This window comes from Bufo bufo, chromosome 11, assembly GCF_905171765.1.
Source record: "Bufo bufo chromosome 11, aBufBuf1.1, whole genome shotgun sequence".
Taxonomy (NCBI): domain Eukaryota; kingdom Metazoa; phylum Chordata; class Amphibia; order Anura; family Bufonidae; genus Bufo; species Bufo bufo.
Window position 1 is genome coordinate 24675059 of NC_053399.1, and position 11866 is coordinate 24686924.

Here is an 11866-nt window from a genome sequence, read left to right on the forward strand (position 1 = left end):
ATGAGCCTCTAGGAGCAACGGGGGCGTTACCATTACACCTAGAGGTTCTGCTCTCTCTGCAACTGCTGCATTGTCTGCACTTTAACAGGGAAGGTGTGATGACATTTACACTGCCCGGCCCTGTCAAAGTGCAGAGGGCGCAGCAGTTGCAGAGAGAGCAGAGCCTCTAGGTGTAATGGTAACGCCCCCGTTGCTCCTAGAGGCTCATTTGCATATATTAAAACACCATATTTCTCAGCAATGCGGACACATATGAACATGGGACCAACACAGATGTCTTCAGCTGCAAAGCGCACATGTAACAGGTCAGCCAGTGTCACGGGTACAAAACTGCTGACAGATGCCCTTTAAAGCAAGACATAAACTGGTCATATTAGACTTACCATTTTGATTTCGATTTTTCCATTGCTTAAGCAACATCCTTTGGATCCGTTAGCTTTGATATAATTTGTGGTATTTCTCATACATCACCTTTATATGATGGTTACTTTGGATTTCCCAAGCTGCAAAATACACGTATGTGCAAAATATCAATACTATAATGCACGTTACATCGCTCTGCTTGATATAAATACCTAATACTGTGCAATGCTATACATAGCAAATCATGCGATCGGTTCCCGTTCACATTTTCAATAATGCACAATTTACAGGACTGTACGTATAATAACCGCATGAGCTCATTCACATACGATCAAAGCAGAATCGTGAAGATCTGTTGAGTCCTTGAAAAGCTGATCATGTGTTACATGGAAGGTTCACATAGAAAATCTCTGCGGAGGTTAGCACTGGTCACAATGTGATCTGTATAGACAGTACATGGGTTTTCTTACAAAAATGACTTGAATTTTAATTAAAGATATCCTGTGATATGTCACATGCTGATTATGGTCATGTTGGAGGTTGGACCCTTGCACTAACCTCTAAACCGTGGGCTTGGATGACTTGTCCGTGGTGGGTCAGAGATGACAATCTCCAAGTAGCACCCAAAGGGTTTGAAAGCCGTACACAGACTGTCACAGTATCTTAAAGGGGTTGTGCAAGAATGAGATTGAAAGGGAGGGCGGGGGGGTTGGCAAATTCCCCCTTCCCCTCCTTTCTGCCAGACCTGCAAAGAAAAGATGACTTACCTTCTTACCCGCTCCTTCTCCTGCAGGCCTGCGATGTCAACATCTGGTTTGAAATAGCTGCAGCCAATCACATACCTCGGCGGCGACCGGATCCCCTTTTTGTCATGACGTAAAAGGGATCCGGTCACTGCCATGGCATGCGAATGGCTGCACCTATGTCAAACCGGATGTTGACATCGATGGAGACCAGTGGAGCATAGCAGGCCTGAAGGAGCAGGGAAGCAGGTAAGTCATCTTTCCCTTGCAGGTCCGGCAGAATAGGTCATCAACCTATTAGACAGCAGTCCGACCAATCAAATTCAGAAGAGGTCTAACCATACTAGTGAACGCACCCCCTGAAATAAATACCTGGCAAAGGACTGGCTCACTGACAGATTTCAAATCATACCGCTCTTCTGGTCATGAAGAGGACTTCTTGAGGACGACTTCCCAATCAGGAGCTCCTTCTCTTGAATGAGGCTGTCCAGTAGGTCTTCCTGGCGATAGTTGTGGTAGACCTTCAAGAAGGCAAGGACTGTAATACCGAGCCAGGACAGCCAAGCGGCCCATAGTCCAAACTAGGAAATAAATATCATACTAGGACTCAACTTTTTAAGAGAGATTAAAACAATGGAATGGCTCTATACGGTGTTGGCATCAAACTGAAAAGGACCTGAGGGTGAAGCATTGTGAGGACTGCTCTTAACCTCACTAGGAGCGTCCTCGGTATTATTAATTGGTTGAGAGCCAAGGCTCTTCTCACAATGTCCCTTCCCTCGATTCCTTTTCAGTTTGATGCAGGCAATGGCTCTATACTGTGCTGGCATCAAACTGACAAGGAGCATTGTGAGGATTGCTCTTTCAGCCAGCTGTTCTCAGCATCACTGGGAGCATCATCAGTATTGTTAATTGGCTGAGAGACGAGGCTCTTCTCACAATTCAGTTTGATGCAGGCAATGGTTGTATAATGTGCTGGCATCAAACTGAAAAGGACTATCCTGAGGACTGCTCTTCCAGGAGCTTCTGTCAGCCAATCAGCATCACTGGCAGCGTCATCAGTATTGTTAACTGGCTGATAGACAAGGCCCTTCTCACAATGCTCATCCCTCATGTCCTTTTCAGTTTGATGCAGGCACCATGTAATCACAACAGTAAGTCATACAGAATTACTGGCAGAGGGTAAAGACTTTGAAAGTTTCTCTGGTTTGGGGAACCCCTAGTTACTGGATGCAGCCCTTGAAAATAAGCTGATCACAAAGCATCCTATAGCTAGGATCCATAGCGATCAGCTGAAATCTGTGGGTTAACCTGGCAGTAAGTGTTCAATTTCCCTACAGTGCCACCACAGGAGAAATGAAGCATTACACAGTGTCAAATAGTTGTCTATGTAATGCAAGACAAGAGGTCCTCCAGAGACGCTCTGGGTAACTGCTCTCCATCCCTGAACAGGGGAACCCCCACCCTCTATTAGTAATACACCCTCAGAATTTCCAATTAGGGTGTATGAAATGGATTTTCTAGGAGAAACCCCCTTTAAATAAATTAAATATTGATAACGCTTGCCTGAGCAATGGCAAATTGGTCATAGAAGGATGAATTTTCCACGTTAAGCTCGAGATCTCGATCCTGGAGTTCTTCACAACTTCGCAGAGAAAAGAAAAATCCTCATTAGTCACAGTAACCCCGATCTGATGTTTTACACACCAACCCCACAGCAAGAGTAAAATGGTGCCCCCCCCCCCCCCCCCCTCCTGGTTCATGTCACCACACCATCCTCGTCACAGGACAGGCTGGTGCCGACAACCCTACCACCCATCATACGTAGGGGAAAAAGAATTTATGGTCCATGGGGTGGACTTCCCCTTCATTACTGGAAACATGGGGAGGAAGCCTCATCTAGGTTCACATGACACATCTGTGGGACCTAGAACAGGGTTGGGCAACCTTCACAACTCCAGCTGCTGTGAAACTACAACTCCCAGCATGCACACTTGGTCAGCGAAAGGAGGATTCTGGGAGCTGTAGTTTCTGAACAGCTGGAGGCTGCTGATCCCTGACCTAGAAGATCTGCACATGAATAGGTATTTATTATAAAGGCCTGATCTATTTATTTTTGTTGTTTTTTTTGCTTCATTTACTAAACTCCAACCAAAATATTTTCAAAGTGATTGCTCAGGGGACTAGTCAAAGAACTAGAGCCATTGGAGGAACAAATTCCTTCTTAGCATAGAAGCAACCAAGACTGGGCTCGCCATGCTACAGGTCTACACCACCAACCTGGTGAGGAAAACGGAAGTGCAAAGTATGGCCACTACAAGTCTGAAACAGGGGGACTGCATCTATAATCATTTGTTTTCATGAGTACAGTGCTCGGCCATCTCCTAGAAAATAGATGCATGAGCTGCAGCTCCATTCATATGGGGGTACATTCTCAAGACTGGTGGGGGGACGCAGTGGTCAGACTGCAAGCAATCATATAGATAGATAGGAGATGAGCTTCTATCCGGGCACAACCCCTTAAAGACCCAATTCTGAATTTAAAAAATAAATTAATTAATTCTATATATATTTCACATAAATTATAATACAATAAGTATTATTAGAATATAGTGAGACATCTTAAAGGGGCTGTATGGGATTAGAAGAAGGGGACAATTTCAAGAAACAGAGTCACTTGTCCACGGGCAGTGTCTGCTGACCGCTGTTCTAGGAAATGAGGTTTAGAAGCACTCCAGCTGTGAAACTACAACTCCCAGCATGCACATTTGCTCAGCTGTTCTCAGAGTTCCCATAAGAGAGAATGGAGCAATCTGGGAGTTGTCGTTTCACAACCGCTGAAGGTTGCTGCTCCCTGCCCTAGAATACCAAACACTGCACACACAAAGCATCGATGCTGTGGTGTCGAGAGAAAAAAAAAAAGTAGTCTCTGCCTTTTAAAGAGCATCTGTCAGCAGGAGCAACCCTATTAAACCAGACAAACTGCTTGGAGGTGTTGTTCCCGCTGCGTTACACTATACCTCATTTGTGTTGCTCCGTTGGGACATTTCTAAGAAAACATTTTATTAATATGTAAATTAGGTCTTCGTTGCACCAAACCCTTCAGAGCACCAGAGCTCCTCCGCTCTGCACTTAGACCATTCCCCTCCTTGATTGACAACAGCCAGGCCCTGTAATCCTGAGCCTGCGCATCTGCCTTCCCAGCAGCAGAGATATTGCGCATGTGTAGATGACGTCATCCTCTACTACAGGCATCCTCAAACTGCGGCCCTCCAGCTGTTGTAAAACTACAACTCACACAATGCCCTGCTGTAGGCTGATACCTGTAGGCTGTTCGGACATGCTGGGAGTTGTAGTTTTGCAACAGATGGAGGGCCGCAGTTTGAGGATGCCTGTTCTACTAGTTGGAAGATGACATCATCAGTGCACGCACAGTAGTTATTTGCACTGGTGCGCATGCGCCGATAGTGTAGACTACAGCACAGGCGCCTGGCTCTTTCAATCAAGGAGACGACGGAGTGGTCTAAGGGCAGAGCGGAGAAGCTCTGGTGCTCCAAGGGCTCGGGCCCACCCCTCAGTGCACCAAAGATCTCATTTACATATTAATGTTATTTTTCTCAGGAACGACTCACCATAGGGACACTAATGAGGTATCCTTGTACTCAGCAGGATCAACCTCAATGCGGTTGATCCCGGCGACAGATGTTCTTTACACTCATACGACTTAATTCGGCGGCAGACATCAATCTTTCTACCAACCTGTAGGGCCTGCTTCCCTTCTCGGTAATGGCATCGCACCACATGTTGAACCCAACGCTGACAATGGTGCTGGCAATAAACGTGACAAAAACCACAAAGGAGCTGATCAGCAGATTCAGGAAGGCGTAAAAGAAAGAGCTGCAATAAAAAGAGGAGCGAAATAACTCATAAGAAGGCAAAAAACAGCATCAGCAGAAGCTGCGAGCAGCATGCGAATCACTGGAGTAAGTGGTCTCCCAAGACGTCTGCCGTAATTAATAACGCCAAGGAGGAAGCCCGGGTCTTGAGATTTCTCTTCTCTCCTCTCGTTATTCTCGTCACTTAAATCCCTTTATTTTTCTACATAATGAGATTTTAAATCATACACCCTAAAACGGGCAACTCATTGTAAATCACGCTTGGGCAGCCTACCGCCCAAGTGTGTACACCCTCCTATGGAGCATTCAAAAGTTATAGGATTCCCTCGTAGCACATTTAAAGGGACACTCTGGGAAAAATTTATACACTGTGTAAGCCTAGCAAAGGACCCTAGGGGGCGGGGCATGACAAGGATTGTCACCTTGGTTTTCTTTGAATCCCAGTGTCATGGCCCGCCCCTTTCACGCCCTGCACCAGGCATCACACTCGAGAACTTTGATACGGGACATCTGGGAGATTCTGGAAGCAGGAATAAAAAATAAAAATAAATTAAACAGATCACGATTTCCCCCTGTGTCCCGCCCCTTTTATATAGGACCCCCCTCAACCTATGTCATTTGAATTAAATAATACATATGCCCCTCCCCGTCAGCACACCCAAATATGAACAGACACTACACGCCCTTTATACAGATCCCAAACCTGACCACCCATTTATACAGACCCCAGACCTGATGCCTCGTCTATATAAAAAAATTAAAAAAATTCACAGAACGGGAATAGGCCCCCCCTGAAATATAGCGTTTATTAATAATACGTTAAAACAATGAACACTATAGGGGAATATCCAAATTGCTGAATGAAAAGCATAAGCCAGGGGTGCAGACAAGGCGAGTATCCCAAGGATATCATGGATTAGGGGTGAGCAAACCGAGCTACAGATCCAAGATCCGAAGTAGATTTGTTCCCCAAATTCATTTTAATGCTGTACGGAGACCTGTCTCCGTACAGCATTAAAATGTATTGGCTTCGCAGAGGCCAAATTCGTGAAATCCGAAGTTGCGCAAGACTTTGGTGAAGAACTTCGGGCTTTGATTGCACAACTTTAGTCGGCTTCGGTACCGGCTGGTTGCTCACCCCTAATCACGATACTTAGCTGTCCGGGGGAACGACTGACCCCGAGTCACCCTACCTAAAGCGGAATGGTCGCCCTGAAAAGAGCAATCCCGCTGTCTTCAAATCTATCCCTAGGCTAACAGCTAGGGGGGTAGAGAGGAGTGTGATGCCCTAAACTGGTTCATATAGATAAAATAATGACCTATATAGCAGATATATATCACTATGAGCAGTACGCTCAGTATATGGACCATCAGTAGGGTAACCAAGCAACCCCTAGGATATGATAATCTCAAAAGGTTGAACCTGACCTAGATGTATTGTAAACCTATATGTAGAGAGGTTGTAACTTTCAGCAATACGCTCAATGTATGTGGTCCACCAGTACGGTAACCAAACGAGCACTAATAGCAATAGTGTCACATAATTAGACCCAAGCCTGACTTGTTTCCGTCCTTTGAATTTACTGTTTTCTATCAGGGGCAAGTAAAGTAACAAGGCTGTGTAGATACAAAAAAACATCTAGACAATCAACACAGATTTATGTAGACTTTCATGTGGTCTGTACGACAAGTGCACACACTAGTCCTACTCTAGATGCTCTGTAAAACAATATTCATGAGAAAGATCCAGTCACTCCCAACTGGGCCAGGCACAGAGTGTAAGTGCATGACCAGAAGCATGATAGTGAGCAGATATAATAGTCCGATCTCAGAGAGAACAATCAGACATGTGCTGGTCATAATCATTGTGTGCAGCCGATATGTCGTGAACAAAGCAGAGATGTGCGGGCAGCAACTTGCATGGGTAATGAAAAATGGAGTGTGGACAATGCCCCAGGTACTTAAAGGAGTTTTCTGGAATTTTAATATTGATGACATCCTCAGGATAGGTCATCAGTATCAGATCAGATCAGCAGGGGTCTGATCCACCGATCAGCTGGTTGAAGAGAAGGTTGTGCTTCGTGCAAGCGCAACATTCCCTTCATTGTTTACCTGCTCGCCGCCGACATTACAGGCCTTCCCATTCACTTCTATGGTACGGCTCGTTCCTATACACTTGAATGAGAAGAAGCTGTCCCATAGAAATTAATGGGACGGCTTACTTATAGTTACAACTGCTCGACGGTGAGCAGGTAAACAAGGAAGGCAGCGCTGGCACGGAGCACAGCCTTCTCTTCAAACAGCTGATCAGCAGGGGTGCCCGGTGTCTGACCCCCACCAATCTGATATTGATGACCTATTCTGAGGATAGGTCATCAGTATTAAAAGCCAGGAAAACACCTTTAAGTAGGTCCAATGCTGGTGATGCCGATATAGGTGTGCCCGAGAGGGGACTCAACTCCTAGCTGGAGGAGCTCGCTCCATAGCAGCAGTGAAGCACCCATCCATATAAACCCAGATTCCCCATTTATACCTACACCAAACCAGACAACCTATTCAGACCAGAGGTCCCCATCTATACAGATCCCCAGACCGGATTCCCCATTACACAACACAGACTCCAAACCAGACCCCCATCTAAACAGACCCCAGACCAGACGCCCTCATCAATACAGACCCCAGACAAGATGCCCCCATCAATACAGACCTCAGACCCAACACCCTCATCAATACAGACCCCAGACAAGATGCCCTCCATCAATACAGACCTCAGACCAGATGCCCCCATCAATACAGACCCCAGACCAGAAGCCCCATCAATACAGATCTCAGACCAGACACCCCCATCAATACAGACCCGAAGCCCTCATCAATACAGACCCCAGACCAGACGCCCCCATCAATACAGATCTCAGACCAGACACCCCCATCAATACAGACCCGAAGCCCACATCAATACAGACCCCAGACCAGATTCCTCATTTATACAGACCTGAAGCCCTCATCAATACAGACCCCAGACCAGACGCCCCCATCAATACAGATCTCAGACCCGATGCCCCCCTCAATACAGACCCGAAGCCCTCATCAATACAGACCCCCAGACCAGACAACCCATCAATACAGACCCCAGACCAGATTCCTTATTTATACAGACCCCAGACCAGATTCCTTATTTATACAGACCCCAGACCAGATTCCTTATTTATACAGACCCCAGACCAGACAACCCATCAATACAGACCCCAGACCAGATTCGCAATTTATACCTACCCCAAACCAGACCACCCATCTATACAGACCCCAGACCAGATTCGCAATTTATACCTACCCCAAACCAGACCACCCATCTATACAAATCGCAAACCAGACCACCCATCTAAATAGATCCCAGACCACCCATCTATACAGACCCAAAACAAGACTACCCACCTATATAGATCCCAGACCACCCATCTATGCCGACCCTAAACCAGACCACCCACCTATACAGATCACACAACCAGAAATTCCACCTATACCAGGGATCAGCAACCTCCAGCTGTGATGAAAGAAACTCCCAGCATGCTCCATTCTGAGAACAGCCAAGTGAGTGGTGAGTGTGCATGCTGGGAGTTGTAGTTTCACCACTGCTGGACTATACAGACCCCAAAGCAAACCAGACAGCCTATCTATCCAGACCAGGAAACCCATCAATACAGACCCCAGACCAGATTCCCCATTAATGCAGACTCCAAATCAGACGACCTACCTATACAGACCCCAGACTAGAGCTCCCCACCAAGACAGCCCCCACCATACAAGACGTCCAGTGAGGTCTGCCCCCTGCGGTCACCCTCGCACCTGCAGTCTATGGAGCAGAGCTGACCGCCTCTCGGATACTCACTCCTGGTGACCCTTGCAGAGGAAGAAGAGCGTCCTCCAGGCCTGGGCGGCGGCGGCCAGCAGGGCCAGCACCCCGGTGAAGACGCTGAACCTGCAGGCGGACTCCGGGCCCCACTCCTCCACCGTGAAGTGCTCCCGCTCCAGGCTGACGTTCCCGCTCAGCCACAGGCCCTCCGTGAACAGCAGACATTTCCCGTGGAAGTCCGCGCTGTTCTCAGACAGGGGGACCACGGCGATGAAGCTGAAGAGGAAGGCCAGGAAATACAGGGTGCACTGGGCGAAGAGGAAATTATTCAGCGCCATTTTCCTGCTAGGAAGTCGAGCAGCTCTTAGAGAGGATGCGCAAAAGGCGCAGCCTGGAGAGGGGGAGGCAGCGTCAGAAATCCCTCATCATCACTGGTCCTCCTCATCCTCAGTGCTCTTCACCTCTAGTCCTCATCACTGGTCCTCCTCATCGTTCTTCACCACTACCTCATCACTGGTCCTCCTCATCCTCTCTGCTCTTAATCCCACGTCCTCATTCTCTCTGCTCTTCACCTCTAGTCCTCATCATCACTGGTCCTCCTCATCCTCAGTGTTCTTCACCTCTAGTCCTCATCACTTGTCCTCCTCATCCTCTCTGCTCTTAATCCCACGTCCTCCTCATTCGCTCTGCTCTTCACCTCTAGTCCTCATCATCACTGGTCCTCCTCATCCTCAGTGTTCTTCACCTCTAGTCCTCATCACTTGTCCTCCTCATCCTCTCTGCTCTTAATCCCACGTCCTCCTCATCCTCTCTGCTCTTAATCCCACGTCCTCCTCATTCTCTCTGCTCTTCACCTCAAGTCCTCATCATCACTGGTCCTCCTCATCCTCTCTAGTCCTCATCATCACTGGTCCTCCTCATCCTCAGTGTTCTTCACCTCTAGTCCTCATCACTGGTCCGCCTCATCCTCTCTGCTCTTAATTCCAGGTCCTCCTCATTCGCTCTGCTCTTCACCTCTAGTCCTCATTATCACTGGTCCTCCTCATCCTCAGTGTCCTTCACCTCGAGTCCTCATCACTGGTCCTCCTCATCCTCTCTGCTTTTAATCCCACGTCCTCCTCATTCTCTCTGCTCTTCACCTCAAGTCCTCATCATCACTGGTCCTCCTCATCCTCTCTAGTCCTCATCATCACTGGTCCTCCTCATCCTCAGTGTTCTTCACCTCTAGTCCTCATCACTGGTCCGCCTCATCCTCTCTGCTCTTAATTCCAGGTCCTCCTCATTCTCTCTGCTCTTCACTTCTAGTCCTCCTTATCCTCAGTGCCCTTCATCCTCTCTGCTCTTGTCTTCCTTAGCCCTGGTCCTCCTCATCTCTAGTTCTCCTCATGTCAGTACGCTTAATCAATGGTACTTATCTCCAGTCTTCCTCATCCCCTGCCCTCCCTCATCTCTAAACAGTACTCCTTATCCCTGGTCCTCCACATCCTCTGTACCCTTCATCTCAAGTCCTCTTCATCCCTGGTCCTTCTCCTCCTCAGTACTCTTCATTCCCTGGACCTCCTCATTTCTAGTCCTCATTCTTTTTCTGTCAAATTCCTAATCCCTCATCATCATGGTCTTCCTCTATCATCTCCATGTCTGGTATCCTCAAACCTATATCTGTAGTATTATTCATCCCCTGTCCTCTTACATCATCCATAATCTCCTTTATATGGATTCATCCAATCTTGATAAATCTCCACCCATGCAGCTATTCACATGGCGGTTTATATTTATGGCCAGTAGATAGTGGGTGTCCAAAAAATTGTCCTGTTTTCACTGCCAGACCTCGGTGAAATCAATGGGACCTTTTTTTTTTTTAGGAGTGGACCCGTCTAATGGGCATTAAAAACGGGTAAACTAGTGTAATATGACCTTTCAGGGGTCAAAAAAAAATACTACTACTCCCTATATCCACTTGCACGCGCCTGGACATTCGCACACGCGCTCCCCCACAGGATGCAGAAGGACCCGACGCTCCCAATGTGGTGACGTCATCACGATGGGAGCATCAGGTCCTTCTCCCTTCAGTGACGAGTGAGTGTCCCCGCATGTGCAAGTGGTTGAGGGTTTTATTTTGCTGCACATTATTACTGCAGGGGGCCACTCTGGGGAACGTTATGACCGCTGGGGGCCACTCTGGGGAACGTTATGACCGCTGGGGGACACTCTGGGGAACGTTATGACCGCTGGGGGACACTCTGGGGAACGTTATTACTACTGTTGGCCACTATGGTGGGGGGCAGAAAACATTAAAAACAGATTCAAAACAAACAGAAAATGGAGGCCATGAAAAACTAACAGTGTGAATGTAGCCCAAGTCTGCTCTATTGTGTTAAAGAAAATCTGTCACCAGCAACTCCCTCCCCCATAGACAGTTGTGGTTCATCTGACGCATTTTTTCTGTTGTTGATCGAGGCTCCATTCCCGATTTATGATCCTTATTCTTAATATGTAAATTAGCCCTTTGGTGCAATGAGGGCGTCGCCATTGCTCTTGTTGCACCCAAGCTCTGCTCCTTTTTGTGCCAAGCCCCTCTCTGGCAGCTTTGATTGCCAGGATTTGGCAGTGGCAAAGACATGTTGGCTCAGTGGTTAGCACTGGTGCCTTGCAGCGCTGGGGGCCTAGGTTCAAATCCAACATCTGCATGGAGTTTGTATCTTCTCCCCGTGTTGACGTGGGTTTCCTCCCACACTCCAGAGGCATACTTAGATTGTGAGCCCCATTGGGGACCGTGTGATGCTAATGTCTGTAAAGCGCTGCGGAATATGTCAGCGCTATATAAGGGAGTATAATAAATAAATAAAATAAAGTTAATAAAATAAATAAGTAAAATAAATAACTAAACGTGGATACCTTGTGTGTCTATTCTCATCCGCAATACGGACAAAACAAAAATAGGACACGTTCTATAATTTGTGGAGCAGCCACATGGAATCATTGATGGTCGGTACGTGTCACCAAGGTTCCTGGCC

At 47.3% G+C, this 11866-nt stretch overlaps 1 protein-coding gene across 2 annotated transcripts; it reads right to left on the bottom strand.

Annotated features, from left to right (window-relative positions):
- Positions 1–249: 249 nt before the first annotated feature.
- TMEM179 (transmembrane protein 179) lies at positions 250–9190 on the bottom strand. Of its 2 annotated transcripts, XM_040411751.1 has the most exons (5): positions 8889–9190; positions 4866–5003; positions 2673–2751; positions 1479–1687; positions 250–804 (listed from the first exon to the last, which is right to left on the bottom strand). In XM_040411751.1, the coding sequence occupies exons 1-4, from the start codon at positions 9188–9190 to the stop codon at positions 1508–1510; spliced, it is 699 nt and encodes a 232-aa protein (XP_040267685.1). In that variant the 3' UTR covers positions 250–804; positions 1479–1507. The 2 variants fall into 2 exon arrangements, with proteins under 2 accessions (XP_040267685.1, XP_040267684.1); XM_040411750.1 differs by having other exon boundaries at positions 250–1687.
- Between the last annotated feature and the right edge of the window lie 2676 nt (positions 9191–11866).